This window comes from Gopherus evgoodei, chromosome 6 (assembly GCF_007399415.2).
Source record: "Gopherus evgoodei ecotype Sinaloan lineage chromosome 6, rGopEvg1_v1.p, whole genome shotgun sequence".
Classification (NCBI taxonomy): Eukaryota; Metazoa; Chordata; order Testudines; family Testudinidae; genus Gopherus; species Gopherus evgoodei.
Genome location: NC_044327.1, coordinates 41,958,839 through 41,981,157, shown reverse-complemented (window position 1 = coordinate 41,981,157; position 22,319 = coordinate 41,958,839). Strand labels below are relative to the sequence as shown.

General features: G+C 41.4%; 1 protein-coding gene across 1 annotated transcript in view; it reads right to left on the bottom strand.

Moving 5' to 3' along the window:
- The window catches only part of DMRT1 (doublesex and mab-3 related transcription factor 1), a 93,694-nt gene extending 75,540 nt beyond the window's left edge, over positions 1 to 18,154 (bottom strand). The window contains exons 1-2 of the mRNA XM_030566758.1: positions 17,834 to 18,154; positions 12,420 to 12,606 (exon numbers count right to left, since the gene is read on the bottom strand). Of these exons, the coding sequence (XP_030422618.1) occupies positions 12,420 to 12,606; positions 17,834 to 18,154 (508 nt within the window). The remainder of the gene's footprint in view (positions 1 to 12,419; positions 12,607 to 17,833) is intronic.
- Positions 18,155 to 22,319: the final 4,165 nt, after the last annotated feature.

Genomic DNA, 22,319 nt, shown 5'->3' with positions numbered 1-22,319 from the left:
TGATATCTGACATATTATAATTCTTCTTCAACTTACAAGGTAAAAGAGACAAGGTGGGTGAGGTAATATCTTTTCCTGGAACAACTTCTGTCGGTGAAAGAAACAAGCTTTCGAGCTATGGACCAGAAGAAGAGTTCTGTGTAGCTCAGAAGCTAGTTTCTCTCAGCAACAGAAATTGGTCCATTAAAAGTTATTACCTCACCAGAAGTTTATCCAATAAAAATATTACCTCTCATACACTGTCTCTCATATACTGGGACCAACATGGCTACAACAACACTACAAACAACTTATCGAGTTGTCAGCAGTTTGTTACATTGCTGAGTAAAAAGGAGGGGCTAGATTTTTTTTTCTAAGTGGTGAAAATATATTCTCCCTTTCCCACACACACATTCTGTAATTCAAAAATAGCTGACATTCTGCTCAAACTTTCACACATAAAAAAATTCATCCTTGGACAGAGAGCAAGCATTCAAAATTTCTGACTAAGGCCCTGATCCTCCAAACTCATGCACACACCTAACTTAATGCACAGAGATATTTATAGTCAATGGGACTGTTCACGTGCATAAAATTACAAACATGTAGGAGTGTTTGCCTGACTGGGTCCCAAAAGGTTGGTGTTTTAGAAAATTATGAGCATGTAAAAATAAGGGGTTATAATGAAATGTAGTTTTCAACCTCACTGCACTTGCTATGAGCATGACCACTGTGCGTGTGTGTATATGTGTGTGTGAGAAACAGAGAGAAACTACAAATATTTAAATTCAGTATAATATAATATATGAGAATTACATTTTTAATAGGAACATTGGTTAAATAACACGAGGACTTTTTTTTAAAAAGGAGGAAGAAATATTATGGGAAAAGAAATTGGGAAAGAAAACCAAAAGCCCAGGCAATGATTAAAAACATCCTGCAGGTTCAGAGGAGCAAACATGAGAGGAGGAGAAACAAAATCAGTACGGATTTAAGTCATTAACAAGAAGATCAAAGAAAACATTAGTAGGGAGGGATAGTTTTACAAGTATCTGAGATAGAAGACCTTGGAGGAAATATGACTGGGATAAAATCATTATAGCTCACACTAAAAATAACAAAGGGAGTAAGCTGATGGTCGGAATTTGCTAGAGACCACTTGATTAGAAGCAACGTGATGACAGAAATCCAAAAGGTTTCTGAAAAACACCAACTAGTAATAATGAGAGGGTTTTTTTCTTTTTTACTATGCAGACACACTCTTGGTAGCAATATGACTAGGAATGGTATAGAACCATCTATATGTATATAGTGGCCTGCATTAGCGAGAGCAAATAACCTGCACACGCAGTTCCTGCACATGATTACTAGTGTATGCAAGTGCTAGAATTTATTCTCACAGAAAAATGTATCCATGAAAATGCAAACTGACCACAAATGACTTTTGCTCATGCACAATCTATCAGTTATATACACAAGCAATAATGCAGAGCAACTGAGGGTCAGATCTTTGGAGCTATGATGTTTTGCAGCAGCTGAGGATCTGGCTCTGAGCATGTAAATGGCCTGTGTATACAGAGAAACCTGGTAGAGGCCTCTCTGAAAATTTAGCCAAAGGTGTACAGGAGAATTAGAAAGGAAGTTAGGGCAAATTTTTCAAACTGAGACACCTAAAAAGCATATTTAAATATCTAAATACATTGGCTGATTCAAACCTCTCAATAGTTCAGAGCCAACAGAAATTAGGCTGTTTATTTAGGTGCATAAGTCTGGATTTATATTGTCCTTTATTTTACGCCTCACAGAAGGTATGATTACATGCAAAAACTTTAAGAACAATTAGGCACCCACCTTCCTTTGCAAGTTGGGCACCAAAGTAGATGTGAGCCTTCGAAAATCTCCTCCAGGATGTATGGTGGAATACCGTGTGTGTAGGAATTCCGTGAACTGATTGATCTAGTCAAAATTTGTGACTGTGACTAATACGAGAGCAAACACAGGTGAAAATGAGGACAATGAACTTTAGAGAGGAAGGACTGTATGCTACTAGGGCCTTTAAGTCCTGAGTTTCCCATGCAGAGTCTGGGTGGGGCGCTGTGACTTTCCTACTGCTATTAACAAACAGCTGGAATCAGACAGCAAATAAAGTAGAGCCCTTGTAAGCATTGTGGGATCACTGAACACTACAGTTAAGACAAGTTTAGGGCAGGGGTGAACATGAATAAGCATCAGAAAGGAAAAATCCAGAAAGAAAATGTTCAAAGCTAAGCTATTGGTCACACAGACCACCTAGCAATAAATACACGAAATGTGAAGTAAGGGCCAATACGATAAATAAGTAGGCTTGGAAGAACTAGATTTTTATGGGTAAATGTTGGTAAACATTGATTTCACAGTACACTCACAAACCGATGCAGAAATATTTCCACGGATAATAATAGAAATGTACAAATACGCAAAGCAGGAAAAATGCTGGTTGAGAACTTATTCGAATTTCTAACTGTATTCTTTTACATGTGATGTTGACTCCCCACAATTATATGCAGCTGTGAAAATTTAAAATCAATAAACATGGAAAAAATGCTGAAAAATTAACATTAATATTATAAATTATAAAACAAATAAAAACCAAGTTCTGCCTATAAATAAGTAGGGCCCTACTAAATTCACAGTCCATTTTGGTCAATTTCATGGTCATAGGATTTAAAAAATCATAAATGTCAGGATCTGAGCTATTTAAATCTGAAATTTTACGGTGTTGTAATTGTAGGGGTCCCGATCCAAAAATAAGTTGGAGGGGTTTGCAAGTTTAGTGTAGGGGGCGTTGTGGTACTCTACTCTTACTTCTGCCCTGCCTTCAGAGCTGGGCAGCTGGAGAGCGACAGCCGCTGGCCAGGAGCCCAGCTCTGAAGGCAGAGCCACTGCCAGCAGCAGCACAGAAGTAAGGGTGGCATGGTATGGTATTGCCACCCTTACTTCTGCACTGCTGACTGCAGAGTTGGGCCCTCAGTCAGCAGCCGCCACTCTCTGGCCACCCAGATCTGAAGGCAGCAGCACAGAAGTAAGGGTGGCATGCTATGGTTTTGCCACCCTTACTCCTGCACAGCTGCTGACCGGGAGCTGCCTTCAGAGTTTGGCACCTGGCCAACAGCCGCCACTCTCCAGCTGCCCAGCTCTGAAGGCAAAGCAGAAGTAATGGTAGCAATACTGCTACCCCCCCTAAAATAACCTTGTGACATCCTTGCAACTCCCTTCTGGGTCAGGACCCCTAATTTGAAAAACACTGGTCTCCCCTGTGAAATCTGTATAGTATAGGGTAAAAGTATACAATTAAGACCAGATTTCAAGGGGAGAGACCAGATTTCACGGTCAAAGACATGTTTTTCACAGCCATGAATTTGGTTAAGGCCCTATAAATAAGGAAGGACCATCAAAAAGCTAAACAGAAAGAACTAAGATTTGTGAGGTATAAAATATGGGGCAAAGAAACAAATGGAACAGTGTCAGAACTGAATTAAGGAAGTGTGCAATAATCTTCTGGCTCCACTTTAATCCTGTTTTTTTTTAAAAAAATCAGCAAAACACCACACATTCAGATAAGTAATAGGAAATATTTCAAGGGCACAGGAAGGAATAAGCAGTTAGGCACAGAGAGATTAATAATACAGTGTCCCTATATAAAAAATCATAATGGACCAAAATTCTTTGTCTCAGTGTTTATAATGTATGCCAGGAACAAGTAACCCCTCAAATTAGGATGCAGATCTACTACACAATATCAGATTATGGGGGCAATTTTCAGAGGCACAAAGCACAGACAGGCAACCTGCTCCCACAGGCTTTCAATGGGAGCTAGACACCTAGGGTAGACACTCTGCTGCTGTAAATTGTCTCCACTGAAGTCAATGGAGCTCTATGACAGCTTACCCCAGCTGAGGATCTCTCTCATCTGTGCCTTTGAAAATCTCACCAAATGTCAGAAATGCTGATCCAAAAGGTGCCGCAGATTCAGAGTAGCCCAGTAAAAGAGGAAGGAAAAAAGCAAGGAATCATTAATACAAGGGGAAAATGCTGATAAATCAAAGAAAGCCCTACTAAAAGGAAACTTCTGAAGTACAGCAGGATCCAGGGAAAAGAGCCTCAGCACCAGCATGTGCCTTGGGTCCTCCAAACACACGTATTCAGCCCCTGGCCAATGACAGCAAGATTTAGAGGAGTCGTGGCAGATGCAGCTCAGCGTTCCCACCAATGAGAAGTACGGCCCTAGTGCATTCACACTGTGTACAAACCCACCGGCCTCGCCCCCATTTCCATATGGCAGTGCAGAGAGCTTTCCCCAGCATATGCACCAGGGTGAAGAATCCTCTTAACAAGCCCTTCTCTGGAGTTGGTGGGAACACAGTTTTTAGCGACCTTTCCCCTATCTCTCCCCCACACACACACACACACATTTTTTAACTAGTTTTTCAAAAAAATTTGAAATTTCATCAAAAATGTTCAAGCAAGTTGAAAACTGGAAAAGCAAGTCATGAACATTTCACCCAAAGATTTCCACTTGGAAAATTGCAGGCTTGTTGTATTTCTGCTGCATTAGTACGGTATTTCCACAAAGTTGTCTGGCCTTAAGTAAGCATATGTGCTACTTCAGGATTTGAGAGAGAGAAAGACTCATGTGAACAGTAGGGAAGATCATGTAACACCTATATTTAACAACAGAACCAGGAAAGATGTAATAAAATACACACTCTTCAAACTACAGGAGTGGAGAATAAATTGAGAACGTACTCGGGGACAAGCTATCCTGTAACATTAAGATTTAAATTCTGATTTATTTAAGTGTAGTCAAATCCTGACCATAGTCCATAGGCACTGAATCACACAGGAGAAAACAAAGCTGTAGGAGACTTATGTCATCTTCTAGTTTAACCTCCGCATTGATCAGTATTCACCCTCCATATTAATCATCAAGTACGTTATCTAACATTCTCCTAAACACCTCTTACGATCATGGGCGCCAGGTTTGTATAACTTTTGCTGGTGCCCAGAACGGGTCTAAGCAGAGCCGTCCCATCCATAGGATGGACCAGGGCAATTGCCCTGGGCCCCGTACTTTCGGGGGCCCGCCATTCAGGGGGACATGGGGTAAAGGATGGCTTGGGAGGTTAGTGAGGGGCCTGGTGCCGGCAGCAGCGACTGACCCGGCCCCAGCCACCCCGCTCCGCCCCACCCCGCTGGATCCCGATGTTGCTTGGAGGGAGGGGGCAGAAGCCAGCAAGAGCTAGGGTGGGGGTTTGGGGAAAGGGGTGGAATAGGGGTGAAGCAGGAGCAGGAAGAGGAGGGGTGGGGGCTTAGAGGAAGGGGTGGAGTGGGGTGGGAGTGGAGTAGGGGTGGGAAGAGGAGGAGCAGGGCGGGGCAGGCTGGGGCTGGGTTGCTTGCTGCTGCCACCGCCAGGCCTCCTGCTAACCCCCCAGGCCGCCCTGGACCCCGTGTCCCCCTGAAGTGCAGGACCCCCCAAAGCACGAGGCCTGGGGCGGTTGCCCCGGTCCATCCTATGGACAGGACGGCCATGAAAATATAAGCCCAAACACTGGTGGATCTGGGCCCACATTCCTGAATACTGGTGGAACACAGGCACCACGGGCACATATAACTCGCCGCCTGTGTTTACAATTATGCTTCACTTACCTCCTTGTCCTTAGGCAGGTCATTCTATTGCCTAACTGCACTTCTAGACAGGAAAAAAAGTGTCTAATATCTAATTTAATTTTTTCTTTTTTTTAGTTTCAAGCCATTGCTCCTTGTTATGCAGTCTCAAGTACTGTAAATAATCACTCCTCCTCCTTCATATTATTATCGTTTAGATATGTATAGACTGTAATATCCATCCTTAGTCTCCTTTTTGACAAGCTGTACATCATTTCTGCCACCCTTCTCTTGATTCTCTCAGATTTATCTATGCCCTTGTTATAATGAGATGCTCAAAAGTCTCTGCAGCATTCCTAAATATGGCTGTACTAAAGAGAGAAGCAATAATACCTCACTTGCTCAACAAGAGGGATCCCCTGTATAGAGAATTCATAGCAAGCAGAAGACTTGCCATTGTTGCAATGGCTGTGCATTGTGAGGTCACATCCATTCCACTGTCCAATACCACCTATAAATCCAGTACTGAATCACAGAAATCAGAAATGGAAAAGACCTATTATTGGCAGGCTCTTTAGCCCACATACCTGACAGTGCAGAATTGTTCATTTCCATATTTTTCCATGAGTCTTTGTCAGTCCAGTTTGACAATTACCCAAGCATGGGGCTTTTGACAGTTCCCTTGGGAGACCATCTCACAATCTAATAGCTTATCAATAGTAAATGTTGCCTAAATTTTCCTTTGTTTTAGAGATTGTGACTGGACTGGGTACCCATACAGGGGCGTAAGAACCTACTCCTCCATACCCCGACTCAGGCTCTTGTTTAAGCATGAAAATAGTGAAAGACTAAGAGGCAAGAAGGAAAAGAGGAAATTAAAGGGTAAAGGAGAGATTTCCAGAGAGGCCTAAAGGACTTAAGACCCAGATTTCAGTGGGACTTGGGGACCTAAATACCTTTGAGGATCTGGGCTTGGGTGCCCAAATCCCAGTGAATGCCCGTGAGAGTTCAGCACATAACATCCATAGGCTTCTTTGCAATTGGCAGCCTAAAACAAAGTATTTCAATATTTTCTAACTGAAAAAACTTTACTGAGGAAGTTTTTTAAAATTTAAGTTTCTATGCATCATTTGCAAAACATTGTGTACTTGTAAATAGAGCCCTGCGCAGATACAACATTTGTATCCGCTTCCGATTTGCAAAAACGGTCTGTGGATATCCACAGATTTGCTGGGTGTTAGATACAAAATTTGTATCCACATCTGATCCACAATCCGCAAAAATGGTTTGTGGATATCCACATCCACAGATGCAGGTATCTGCAGCTATAAAGCAGATATCCGCAGATTTTCAAGGCTCTACTTGTAAACACTTAAATGCTACTTTGCCAATGGACCAATAACCACATAACTACCTAAAGATATGCAGAAAGCCCCCGGCCCTCCTCCAACAGTCTCTTAATAAAGGGAGATCCTACCAAGTGAAATATGAAGAAAACACCTTTGTTTCCATCATTCATGATAAATGTATCAAAAGGAAAAATAATAATGAACTAAAGCTTCAATTTTTTTAGTCCAGTGACATTAACAAAGTGTCGGTTCTGTATTTCATCTGGATCTTTTCTCCTGCCAGATTACAGATTTTGCTAAACCTATATTCTATCTGAAATGAAACTGTAGTACTATTAAATATTTATATCTGAGTGACACCCAGATGCCCCTAATCAGGACTGGGGACCATTGAGCTAGGTGCGGTCGACATTGGAAGTGGATTACTAAGTGCTAATAATGGTACATTTAACTTGATGAGAACCAGTGTCATTAGGGAGGCAAAGAAATGATGCCCTGATTAAGATTGTAGGAAACCTAACAGGGAGGAGAAGCCCACAATGTGTAAAGCTGCCTGGTGATAAGTGGGTGCAAGCTTTAGTATGCTAAATCTTGGGGGAGTCTCAATTGCATACACATGGGAGAGACCCAGAAAGTTGCAGTATCTTACAGCATCTTCTGGTCACCTCAATGTGTATGGTACGCCCATACCGCCCAATTTGCCAAGGCATAATATGTGACAAAACCCCAAAATGAGGGCACAAATTATTACATTTCTTCCAAGAAAATGCCGTGAGATTCCTTCTTTTCATGAGTGGCTCCCTCTGCAACCTCCATTTCATGGCTCTGCGTTTCTGATGTAAACCAAAGAAGTGTGGGGACATCACATTTGTGGGGATCGTATATGACTCTGGGACTAAAAGAAAGGCCATTTGAAAGGTATAATAATATCATCTCAGTCTCCCCTAAGATTCATCTCTGAATTTTGCCCACTACGTTAAATTAACAAAACAAAACACGAGGAACTCACTGTTGCGTTAAATGCTCCCAAATCCTGGCTTTTTACTGAGCATTACAATATCTGTGCCCTACAGTTTAATCAGATGATAGTTCTTCAGGAAAATCACCCAGTAACACAGAACTTCTGTAAGCAGATCTCATTACGTGTCCTGCCCAAACTGTTTCATTTGCTCCCATGCTACTCCTGCCAACTGTCCTGCAAACTCCCATGTTTATTTTCCTTCTGATTCTGGAAGATAATAAGCACCTTTCAATCTAAACACTGTCACCAAGAATGAAAAGGTACATGGGCAAGCTGCTGTTCTAGCACCAGTACATCTCATTTTTCCTCTTTTCCAAAAATGGTGTGTCGCAAGAGGTCTGAAAAATTGTCTCTGGTTTTTCAAGGTATCATAATATTTCTGACCTGCCAATAAAATAGATACAATGAGGAAAGCCCCTCTCTCCCTGGCACCCTATATGATTTGTGTGACTCCTTCAAAAGAAAAATTACTAAGCCTTTAAAGTCAACAGCTTGCATAAGGAATAGAATTAACTATTGTCACTATGACCTGCTGTGTACTGTATACTGTTAGACAGAGCGAGTTCTGTCCTCACAGGAGTCCTCCAGGGTGTTTGCGTCGTTCTCCTGGGTGTCAATGAAAGCAGTCTGCCTCCAGCTGAGGGCACGGTTTGACTCAGTCAGCATTGACTACTACTGTAGATGGTTGTTTTCCAAAGAGCTGCATCTACATACAGACAAGGCCCTCTGAATGGTCAGGCAGCATGATCCCGTGGAGAGGACACAAGACTGCACTCAGCAAACCTGGCTTCTAATCCTAGCTCTGACACTGACCTACTGTATGACCTTTCCTTGGGCAAGTTACTTCCCCACTCTGTGTCTCTGTTGCCCCCTTCATTCTTTGTCTGTCTCATCTATACAGAGTGGCCAGGGATTAACTTTTACTATGCGTTTGTACAGGATCTAGCACAGTGGGGCACTAACAGGGCTTTTCTCCTCGGGGACAGGCTGTATGCAATGGTGTGTTGGGCCATCTCCTCTGTCTCTGCTCCCTCCTCTCCTCCCCCCACATTCCTTGGGGAAGGGTCATCCTGCAACCTCTCTCCCTAACGCCAAGGAGATGAAGGGGAGCAGTTCAGAATTCAGAGCTCAGGCTGCCTGCAGACTCAGGCAAGCACCACTCCACCAATTATATTCCATTCATATTTGGAAGGTTATCTTTTCAACTGTCAGAACTAAAGACTTCATTTTTATTTTCAGTGAAAGTTTAGATTCTGGGGCACAACATCACCACCTCCAAAATAGGACCCACGTGCCAGGCTGCTGTGAACCAGCCCTATTCAACCCCTGCAGTTCCTTTTCATGACAGTGAAGCACAGCCTCCTACCTTTCTAAGGGTACATCTACACTACAGGATAAATTCAAATTAGCTTAAACCGATTTTATAAAACAGATATTATAAAGTCGATTGTGCGCGTCCACACTAGGTACATTAATTCGGTGGTGTGCGTCCGTGGTCCGAGGCTAGCGTCGATTTCTGGAGCGATGCACTCTGGGTAGCTACTGTAAAAGAATGAGGCCAATAATGTCGATTTGTGTCCACACTAACCCTAAATCGATATAGTAATATTGATATTAGCGTTACTCCTCTCGTTTTGTAGGAGTACAGAAATCGATTTAAAGAGCCCTTTAAATCGATATAAAGAGCAGTGTAGTGTGGACGGGTGCAGCGTTAAATCGATTTAATGCTGTTAAAATAGGTTTAACAGCATAGTGTGGACCAGGCCTAAGGGTATGTCTACACCACAGCTGGAATGGAGCTATCCAGTGTGGGTGGACAGACATGCTAGCTCTCCGCAAGCTAGTGCACTAAAAATAGGAGTGTGGCCGCCCAAGTACATACCAGCTTCACCATGAGCCATCATTATATGTCATTCACGTGGCACGTTTGAAGGCTTTGGGTCTTTCGTGATATGATTGGTCACCGGAATTGGATTCCTAGACTCTATTTTTAAAAGGGGAGTTTTTCATTACCGCTGCCCCCTTTGTCTTGCTTTTCCACGCCCTCATTGTTCCCTCATTCCATTAACACACAATCCACTCATTTCGTCTCCAAATCAGGTGACTTATTAAATTCTCACTTGAGAGTAAAATTAAACAGATTAAACACAAGTGCAGGATACCTCAAAGCACTCTGGATTGCAAAGGGGAAGATTCTCGGCAGCTCTCATTCTAAGGCTGGGGTCATCTTAACCATATAAAGATCTCCTGCAAAGGAAGTTTAATCTCTATATATTAATATAGACATAGATACCTGTGCTTCTCGGTACTTGCATCTAGGGAGGAAAACGGGCACAGACGTAATATAACTGAGGGGCACTATCCAGAGCTAAAGACCAAGTTAGATGCGTACATCTCTGTTTGGGCACCTAAGAAGCTTAATTTCCAAAGGTGCTGAACAGCAACTTCTGTAGGAGTAGCCAGGAGCACAGGGCTGAAAATCAGGCCACTCGGGCCTCAATCCTGCAAATATTTATGCGTGTCCTTAACTTGAAGGACACGAGTAGTCACATCAAAGTCAATGGTGAAAACAGTACGTCACTGAAGTCAATGGCAGAACTCACAATTACTTCAACTGGGCCAGGAGTTCACTAATGTGACTCTGCATGTGCTTGACGTTATGGATATGTGTCAGTGTTTATAGGAGCAGGTCCTTATTTAGGTTCCTAAATATGGACATAGGCTTCTATTTTTGAAAATCTCAGCCCAAGTTTTCATTCCCAGATGCTGTATATGATTTCTGAATTCATTTCTGGCAAACAAATGCTGACCACTATTTTGTCCTTTGTTGGAAATGCATCTACTTTGCAAAGGTCTAAGCACAATATTATGAATGCTGTTGCCTACACTGTGCTATTTATTAAAATGCTAAAGAAGAACATGGAGCTATTATGTTGAAGAACATCATTATCTGACATACTGACAAAGACACTCCACTTAAAAAAATAGTGGGTTGAAAGATGTTTATAATTAATTAGTCCTTTACTCAAATTTTAAAAATATTTCTACAGATTTTGAAATTGGCAGTATTTAAACTTTACATTTTTTAGTTCAGCATGAAGTTCTCCTAGAATCTTTTTATGGATCTATGTATTTTTTATAATATTGCCAAGGGTGCTGAATGCACATTTTTATTGTAGTAAAAACTGAGTATGTTAAATACTCCATTCTATATCCATTGAGACTGAAGTTTTTGACTGTTTCACTGATTGCAACGTGATCTCATTTTTTGGATTTAATGGAGTAAGTTTTTCCCGTTTTGTGTGAATTAACCACAATCTCGGTAAGTGATTTTACAAACTGTTTCAATCCTTAATCAGCCTTCCCCACCACAAACAAAACCCAGTGTTCCAAATACATTTCTTTTTATGAAAGGGCTCATGGTCAACTAAAGACAAGCTTAACAGAATTGTTTCTGAATGAAAACAGAATCTGACTTGTTAATTCCTACAAACAATTTTTCTACACACAACCCAAAACAATGCCCTCTCAGCACACGGAAATCATGGAACTGCCATTCTGTGCGTACAGGGATTGGACCCAGAGGGCTTGCCTGGTCAACACGAGATATAGCAATTCCATTTGGCAGGTGCAGGAACTAAGCTCTAAATGTACTGGAGCAGGCAATGGTGCCGGGTGGCTGACATATAGAAGCGCACTGGCCAGGGGTGATCTTTAGTTAGTGGGACAATGTCCATTTCACAAACATATTTTTAACAAATTGCTTTACCTATGTTACTAACATCTCCTTGGTTACTAAACCTAAACAAAAATCCAGTTTCCTTCTCACCGTGTTCATTTGCTTCATTATCTCTCAGTTGGGACAATGGAAGTCAGTGAAGCTGGTTTCACTTTTGTTTATAACCAATTGGTATATCTAAATATGTGAGGTTTTGCAAAGACAAAGCACCAGATCTTCAGTGTTGCTCCACTGACGTCAAGGGAACTATGATGATTTATATCAGCTGTGGATGTGGCCAAGTGGCTTCATTTTCAGCCACGCTGTCGTTGGGAGAACTCTTTTAAATCCCAGATATGAATGGAAATGATTGCATTAAGTCTGCAGACTTGTTTCACATATATACAATAGAAGACCTGGCTGATGGTTTCTGAAATTTTCCATTTCGATTTCTACAATTTTTAAAGAAAGAAAAAAATATGAAAAAACTGTTTGCTGATTCCCCTCCCCCTACACACACACGTGTTCTGTCAGAGTTCTTTCTACAGCAATGTTGCTCTGTGGGAAAGAAAAGAGAAGGAAACACACAGCAACCCAGTCGCTGCAGCTTTAACAAGCATGGAAAACAAAAAACAGCACCTCTCTGAAACCAGGTCTCTTCATTAGGGTGACCAGAACCCCCCTCTCTCTCTTCTCCCCACTCCCTTACCTGATGGGGTGGTGGATGCTGTAGTTGCTGTGTTTGTTGAATTTGTCGGGCTGCTGCTTTCCAACAATAAACAGGAGCTGCCACCATTGTTTTCCTTCTTAACAAAGAGCTCTGGGCCACTGGGCAGAGGGATGGGATGGCTGATCCCCAGCTCTTCTTCTTGGGCCTGCTGCCTTCTCAATGCAACCTGGAAACAAGAACAACTATACTGTGTCTACTCTCTAGTTAGACAATGATTACAAGGGAAATTATCTACTGGTCCCAAACTAAGGGGCGTACAACATATGCCAACAACTCATGACTATTAATATCAGGACATGAAAGGGGGAAATAACATTCTGAGTGGTACGGAGGAAAGAGATGCTATGAAACAATGTGGGTCAATGTTTACCTTCATTTATAGCCATGCAAACTTCAGTTAGGTTATGTGGGTAACACAACATCCTCTTATAAAATGGTACAGCCATAAACAAATATCTTCTGTTTCCAGCAGGGGCACAGGAATTAAATACCTAGTACTGGCTAAAATCACACCATTCTCATCAAAGATTCTAGCCAGGGTCAGCTGCATTCAGCTGATACGGTCACGCTTGGGCAAAGACAGGAAGAAGATTTTTCAAAGATATGCGGCTGTTAAGTTTATTTCTACTTGCTGTGGATCTGGGCAAAGGAGACAGATAATCTCCTGTGCTAGTATATAGCCTCAGTGGGGCAGGAAATTCTGAAAGCTCCCACTTGCAGAGTAGCTGCTGCAGCTTTTCATCAGGGTGGAGCTCTGGCCCCACAAAAACTGGCAAGCCTGAAGCTCTTAGGAGATCCATGGAAGCCAGTGCCTAGAGGAGTAGTGCTCTTGGGTTGCCCTGCAGGCCGCTGCCCCAGAAACCCCTCAGGCAAGTTTTCATGGCACGCAGGAGGAAAGCAGGGCAAGAGCAATCACAAAGCCCATGGGAATATGGCTGCCCTGGGGATCACAGACCAAGACACGCATGCCTCCAGTACCAAGGAACCCCAGATCCCTGGGTTCTGTGGCCTGAACTTCCCCTTCATTCTACAGTAATCCTATCAACACACACAACCAGGGGAAACTCTGAGCTAGCAAACTACAGCCTCATCATCATACACAAAATAAACTGTTGTGGACAACAAATGTCACAACCAGCACCAAAAATAGCTTCTACAAGTGTAGGCACAAGTCCACAACCAAACCATGTTCAGCACCACTTCAGAAAGAGAAGTTTTCCACACATCCTGCTACACCAGTGGCTCTCAACCTTTCCAGACCCCTTTCTGGAGTCTGATTAGTCTTGCATATCCCAAGGTTCACCTCACTTAAAAACTACTTGCTCACAAAATCAGACATAAAGATACAAAAGTGTCACAGCACGCTATTACTGAACAATTGCTGATTTTCTCATTTTTACCATAGAATTATAAAATAAATCAACTGGAATACAAATATTGTATTTACATTTCAGTGTCTAGTATATAGAGCAGTATAAACAAGTCATTGTCTGTATGAAATTTTAGTTTGTACTGACTTGGCTAGAGCTTTTTATGCAGCCTGTTGTAAAAGCAGGTAAATATCTAGATGACTCGATGTATATCCTGGAAGACCTCTGCATACAACCAGGGGTATGTGTATCCTTGGGGGAAAACCACTGTGCTGCAGTTCTCACCACCATTTCTCCTTGTCTGCAGTGGCAGCAAAACAGTGATTAGCTGCACCCACAGTTAACACTCATTGTCACTAACAAGTCATTTGGCTAGCACAGACATGGCATCAGAGTTTACAATCCCCTATGCTGTGATTTCCCATATAGGTGGCAGTTTCGTCCATGTTTTCATTTGAATTTTGAAAATCACACTCAAACTTACAAGAGGTGACAACTGATTTTTTTGGGCACAGTTTTTGAGATGTCACAGTATAATTTACCTAGACCCTCTTCTTCCCTCTATACTACATTGAACAGTATTATTTTTCTTTACTTTTGTAATGATGCTGTATCTCAAAAAGCAGCATTTTTAATAATGGTTTTTGTAACAAAAACATATTCCAACAAAAGCTCTTGGAGTTTCATTTGCAAAATCTAGCAGCAACCTATCAGCTGAATGGTGCTAGAAGATTCCACCTGGTGGAAATGGGTCATTGCAAAATATATTTGGAGTGGTAAGTGACGATTTTAGGATTTTAACTCCTATATATAAAAGAAATGCAACTGAAATGACGTGTGTGAACATTCAGCACTTCCAGGAAGCTCTGGATTAGGTAAGGACAGCCATCTCAAATAAGACACAATGAAGTCTAGGGTCCAGATCCACACAGGTGGTAAGATGAAACTCAGGAGCTTACATACCTTTGGGCATCTGGGCCTATGTGCAGAGAGGAGTTAATCATATTGTGGAACCTACCTAGCAGCATGAGAACAATCTGTACAGAATCTGATACTTTTACTGACACGTTTACAATTTCAAATGATTTTTTTTTCCACAGGGTGTCCCAACCGGATCTCTGTGTATTATGTCCACTGAGATAAAAAAGCACCTATAATTTTTCCAAAATAATTACTGTAGGATTCTAAGTAAGACCTCCTAAAAACAACAATATTTGGGGAAAATAGGAGTACATGAACCCAGTCCAAGAACAAGGACTGGGATGGAACTTGACCCCAGCACTTCAAGGTTTTAAAAATATGTCAACCAACCACACACTTCAGTCACAGAGCAAAGGAATTATAGTTAATGTTGATTCTGGAAGTTCTGAGAGAAAACCACTTGCAGAATTGAATCCATAGGTTTCAATCCTGCAACTTTTACTCACATAAGTACATCTAATGACTGCAAAGAATATATTCTAGTAAAATTGTACAAGTAAGGAATGCAAGACAGGCTGTTGCACTTCAAAGCCACACAATCTTTCTCATCCAAGAAGCCCTTATACACACAAAATTACTCACATAAGCACGGGTTTGCAGAACTGGATTTATATGGATCCAATCCTGCAAACATTTACATGTATAACTGAGATTTCAATGGGACCACTTAAGTGGGTAAAGTTACTCCCATGCAGGACTGGACCAAGCTTGGACTATTAGCTATTATTAGTTTCAGTGGTGCTGGAACAATTTTTATCATGGGGGTGCTGAGATGCATTGAACCAAACTGTAAATCCTGTACATAATGGAAACCCCTTCAAGCCAGAGAATGCAGCAGCACCCCCCAGTTCCAGCACCAATAATTAGTTTCCTGTTTTAAATTTAAAACCAGCGCAACTCAAGAGCATACAACTTTGCAAGGCCAATATTTTTTAAACAGATAATTCAAGGGAAACATGTTTTTAAAACACTACAAAAACATTTTTTACTCTTAGAAAGGAACCATAGTATACCTAAAAACACAGAAAACATCAGAAAAAATAAGCACGTCAAACTGGAAAACTACAACTCAATGCTGCTTCCACCATTCACTGAGTTGATCAGACTCCCAATTATTTTAAAGATAGTTAACTTAAACAGTTACCGACAAAAATATGAAAACTAGCTGATCGTACATGAAGATTTTTAAAAAAATATCCATGTAGGGTAAGTGAAGTTCTATTTTACAACAGAAAATGCATCATTAAAAATTGTCATTGGAAATCTTGCATCTCGAATGTCTTAACAGAATTTAAAGTTTAAAAACATGTTTTATTTTATAACCTAATTTTATTTTTGCAGTGGAAATACATTAACAAATTATTAAAAATCTGCTATATTAGTTATTCGCTACTTACTAAGACCACTTTTGAATACTGCTGTAAGTAAAGTGCCAAAATGTTGTAACAAATTATAAAGAAAAGCTTTCATTTACTTAATATAGGATGCTTTTCAAGATCACATTTTCTGGACATAGCAGCAAAGTAAAGCATTTTATTCAGATTAAAAATAATCCAATCCTTTTGTTTCATTCTGCATACTGTAATTCCAAAATTTAAAGAATTTTTTTTTCCTGAGGTCACTGTTTTCCTATTACGAGACTCATGTTTTACTCTTCGATTCATTACATTGGTTAGAGGATTAAACAAAATGTGCATGATAGTAGATTTTAAAAAAAAAATTACATTTCATAAAAATATCATATTGGACCAGCTTCTGCAATCAACACAGGTTAAACTCTCAAAACTGGAATCTATGTCTATATCAGGAGTGAATAATATATGTGGTCCTTTTATGTTCCTTTAATGAGTTCAGATGCTTCCATCCAGTTAGATCAATATTTTACAGTTTGAAGACAAATAACTATTTCCTTACCTAAGGTAAATTAAATATACATATCAAACTGATGAGGAAATATGTGGTCATTTGTTAACAGGAAAAAAACACTGTGTGACAAGAATCTGCTTTTAAACTGTTTCTGTTTCAGATTCTTTGCCAATTCTAAAACAAAACAAAGTTTCATGGCTCCAGTGTCACTTTATTGGGGTGTTTTCACTAAAACAGATCCACCTGCTCTTCAGAAGATTTTTTCTTTTTCTGGTGTAGATTTAGGTTACAGGTTTAGGTTGTTGATTGCAAAAGGGAAAAACAAGCATGTGTTAAACTCTAGCTTTGTAAAACCTGATTTGTATTTATTTCCATTCATCTAGAAAGCCTGGTATGTATTATCTTCACATCTGTGAAATGCAGCTATTCAACTCCACTTACAAAGTTTGCAATACTCCGTCAAACTACAGTGGTAGACTTAAGCAAATATCTGTGGGCACTTATTTAATTTCTTTGTAAGTTCGTTTTCAAAACATACTCTGAGCAGTTTATAAATACAGAAACCAATGAAACAGACGTGCGTTTATGGACGCTATCCAAAACATCTAAAGGGAATGACAAGGTGTCGATAATTTAGATGAATAAAACGCTTAGCAGGCCTCTAGGCAGGTTTTAAGGGTTTTATGAAATGTATTTGTAATCAAGAATGTATTTTAGTAGTTGTGTGAGATGGAAACTATATAACGGCAAATAATCAAAGGCTTTGAATAGGTGCAGGGTGGAATTCCCCAAGTCTCTGTTTTAACGGACAGTCTGGAGTAATAAGAGATGTGCCATCCGCAAAGCAGAACTTCAGCCTATTGGGTCGAAAAGGAAACATGGAGACATTCGAGGAGATTTGACCGGGAAGAGGCTTTGGGGAGCAAGATGTATATTCTTGCGAGAGCTTTTCTACTGACTGTCTACCAGCACCTGCAACCGTGGGGGAATCGTTATTGTACACGTGACAACCTGAAATAAGAGCTTTTAAACCCCTCTCTCTGCACTGCACGTTGCTCCGTGTGCCTGTCACGTATCTGCGTTTCAGACAGGTGCTAGGAAAGACACATTCCACCGCCCTTGGGCCCTTTTTGATTCAATCGAGGAGGCCTGGTTCCCCTTATTCCCCCGGCTCACCTGCGCTGCCATCACCCGCTGCCGCTCTGCGATCAGGCTGCATTTTTTACACTGACAGTCCCTCCACATGCAGAACCTCTTGTGCCCTTTCAGTGGCGAGGAATAGCCGTGGTTTCTGCACCGGGCACACTTGGGGAGACGGGGAGACTTCTTTCCCGAGGCGGCGGCGGCGGCTTGAGCTAAGGCCCCGGCACCCCCTCCACCTGCGGCAGGAGTAGTAGCAGCCATCAGAACGGCGGCTTTCCCAAAGCTCCCCATCTTACCCCCCTGGGCATGATGGTCCGAAGAAGCCGAGGGCTTGCTGAATGAGTCATTGGGCATCGTCTCTGACCGGCTGGTTCGCCTGCACAATTGGGGGACGGGGGAAGGAGTTAACGTTTCGGGGGTAGGGGGTGGCTGGGAGAAGAGAGGTTCGGCTAACAAGTATTAGCCAATTCCCGCTGCAACAGAAGGAGTCGCTGCGATGAGACCCAAATAAGACAGCTGCTCCCACCCTTTGCCCAGTTGGAAGCTGCGGTTGCTGACCACACCAGCCCCTGCCCCCTGTGCTGGCTGTTTTGGCGGGCGGGCGGGCTGCAGCAGGTTTGGAACATTCGCTACTTTTTTCAGAACACTGGATACTTTTTGGAACGCTCCCCGGGAGGAGAAAGAAAGCGAGGCCTCTCCCTCCCAGTTCCTCCCACTCCTTCCCGCCCGCCCAGCTGCTGCAGCAGGGCCCAGGGCGCTGAGCAGGCCAGGTCCATGTTATCTTGGCTCCAGGGCTGGGGATAAGAGGGACAGTCTAAATAAGATATTACACAAAAATCCAAGAGAAGTTGATTTACAGATATAGGGTAGCAGGTCCCTTGGTGATGGGAAGAGAGTTGCATTTTAAACTGCATTTATCCTCTCTTTAAGAGTCACACAATAAAAATGCAATAGGGGTGCCATGTTTATTATGTCTCAGGACTCTAGCCGGAATCTGCTCATTTGACAAGATTTTACACACACACCAGCTGCCTGGGGCATTCATCCTAAACCACATCCTAAACAAGTACATCTCCCTGCTAAGGATCCGCCTCATTGGTGTTTTGATAAGAGATATGTCCACATTTCACATTGAAAAATAAATAAATAAAATATGCAGGCCCCAATCCAAAGGTACAGTGCACTCCATTTATTAAGAATCAACTGCATAGAATATTCAAAACCACTGGGACAAAAAATCATTCCTATACTAAGACTTTGCTTGTAAGAATCCCATCATCTGGGATTTTAATGGGAATTAGAAGCCTAAATATCTTTGTGGATCTGGGGCAGAAAATACAGCCTTGCTTCTCCTGTGCTGTAAGCAACCGCCATCTCTTCCTTGAAGTTTCCCCTCAAAGCATACTTCTTTCAGTTAGTCTTTCATCACTGGTTGACTGGAATTCTATCCACTTGTAACATAACTCATCCTTATCTTTCTGCATTTGAGCCTTCCAAATTAAAGTAAGATCCTTGGAGTTAGGACATAGCTTAAATTCAGAGATTATTTATAAAGTGGTATTGTATAGAATCTCTTGCACAATGGTAGTGTGCATGTCATAGGGCATGGCTGCCCTGTAGCACCCCCTATGGGCCACGCCTGGTGTTCCAGGCACTCCCTGCCTTGATTTCCCCATACGGATTTCTCTACACCCTCTCTAACTTACCCATTTCCTCCTATTGTCAATTAATTACATCGCAGTGAGGCTAATTTAGTCATTTTCCAACTAGATCGAGTTGTTTTAAAAAATTTTTAGTAGGAAAAAAAGTCCACTTAGTTGTTGGTTGGAAATTTGAATTGAAATTGAACCATTAATACATACTTTAAAAGCATATATATGATAAAATACTTGTACCTGAAAAAGCATAATAAGTTTGGAAAGTATGAACTAAGACTGGCTTCCTCACACAGCTGTGTTTGTTATAACAATGTCAGCGCATTCATTTTGATGATATTGACTGTCCTAATAATTTCAGATTATGATTTATAAACATCAATAAATCATGATACATTCAAATTATGTTTACTGATGTTTTATGAGGTTTAAAATGTGGGGCTGAAAGTTAGCGCTGAATTGCTTTGCTGACGAAAATGTACTAAACTTACTTACAGCAACCAGACAGACACAGTAAGCTTAACTCCTCTTTTTTAATTGAAATTTAATGAAAGTTTGTGCATATATAAAAGGAATTAATATAATTCCTTATTCTTGGGATAACTAGATTAGTATGTTTTAGTGACTTTGCTCCAGAATACTAGATTTGCGACTGGGAAACTTGTATAAATATAGGTTTCCTAATAGGCCAAGATTTTTAAAATGCAATATTTGCCAAGGTCATTATCTTATATTGTCACAATCTCGAGATGTCATTATCTTGGGGAGTTCTGTCCTAAAAATTTTTAATAATATATTATAATTAATTTTTCAAAAGTCAATTTAAATTAAATACATTTTAATTTTTTATTAGAAATCTAAAACAGTTATGTATTTTTCGGTTTTTAATATGGTGCCAGACAGCCCACCTTCGCCCTCACAGTCTCACCCCTCAGCTGTCATTCCCTGATAAATTCGAATACCTCTTCTAATTTCAATTCCTGGGAAAAACGTTGCCTTAACCAGGTGGAATACTTTGGGCAGAATCCCAGAGCACAAGTCCAGTGGGGCTGCGTCTACACTGCAGAGCAATAGGACTTGAACCCTAGGTCCCGTTTGACTCAGTTTCAGACCCTCCACCCCTGTGGGGTCCTGGGACCAAGGGTTCTGGAGCAATTTGTATAATGGGGATACTGAGAGCCATTGAACCAAACTGTGAACAGTGTATATGATGGAAACCTCCTCAAGCCAGGGAGTGCAGCAGCTCTCCCAGCATCCCTAGTTTGAGCACCTATGCCTGGGACCCTAAGTCTCAGACCTTGATTAGCGCAAATTGTGTGAAGATGGATGATAGGGGGGGAATTAGTCTTGCTCCTGAATTTGAATGCTGGGCTTATATTGCAGTATAGACGTACCCTTAGACTCACCTCTGAATCTGGGCCTATGTGAACAGAGTGCTATATACATCCAGGAGGCAATATTGCATTATTATTTCCTAAATACATTGCAACAAATTATTTACCTCAAGATGCAGCTTCAAGATACTCCATCTAGGGATTTTACATTTGAAGTCACTGTTACTAAGTGATGGCTCCCGAATCCCAAAGATGTGACAATAACCCCAAAATCAGGTGATTTTGAAGAAAAGCAGAGGAAATGTAGGTTGTCTTGATACAAGAATGATATATTTTATGTGAATGAAAAAGTTTTCTCTAACCTCAGTTTAACAGTTAAACATTTTTTATGTCAATACATTTACAGTAATAGTACAGAAGAAAACAAACATTTGTTGGGGACAGAATTAAATGTGGGCTGTTAAATGGATGATGTTAATTATAGTCAGTGTTTGAAGAAGGTTAATATGGAGTGAGATGCTGCCTGCTTTCTATTTTGAAGTCTGATCCAACACCCACTGATGTCAACGGAAAGATTCCAAAGAGCATTGGATCAGTCCTCTGATGCTTTAGACCATGTGAAAGTGAAGCAGCGAAGTGAAGCAAACAGGCTCCAGTCTCTGACGTTCTATATGCTTTTGAGATTGAAGGCAATGGAAATACTCCTGCTGACTCTGGGAAAGGGGGAGTTGGCTCAGATCCAAGATACACATGAAAAAGCGAAGCAGCCAGGAAACAGGTGGGGATAGAGAGGAGGTACAAAGAAAAGATAGGGAGAAAAAATAAAAGAGAAAAGATGAAAAACAGCCTTGAGAATACTGCTACACTCCATTGACATAAATGGGCCGCCGCTGTTGAAAGAAGTTTTGTGAAGACCCCCAGCACTGTAGGAAGCCCGAAGGGAAAGACTTGGTACTGATATTGTTTTGAGCCTATTATGAAACATAGGAAACATTTGTGGGATGGGGGGATAGCTACATGAAACTAGTCATTTTAGAGGTTAAGGGTGAGGAACCAGATCCAAGGATGGGCTTATAGTGGTTAGCAATACCATCCTGAAGTGCTGGGAAAGGATATAGGCGTTCAGGTTTCTGAGGTCAAGAATCAGTCTCCATCTTCTCCCCCTTGGGAGATAGAACCCTCCTCTGACAAACTCTGGGAGAAATGGTTCAACAGCCTTCAAAGGTAGGAGAGACTGGACCTCCTGTTTTAAGATGTCTTCATGAGAGGAGTCCCTGAAGAGGGACAGGGAAGAGGGGGGTGGGAAGAAGGAATAATGTGGAAGTGGATGGAATATCTCACATCGATCACCTCCAAGATCCATTTGTCTAGGTAACCTGTTCCCAGGCAGGGAGGAAGTGGAATAGTCAGTCTCCATACAGAGATGGATGGAATCATGTAGCACAGGATCCAAGAAAGTAGGTTGCTTACAGCCCTCAACTGAGATGTCAAAACTGTTTCTTAGAGGGAGGTGTACATAATGTTATTGGA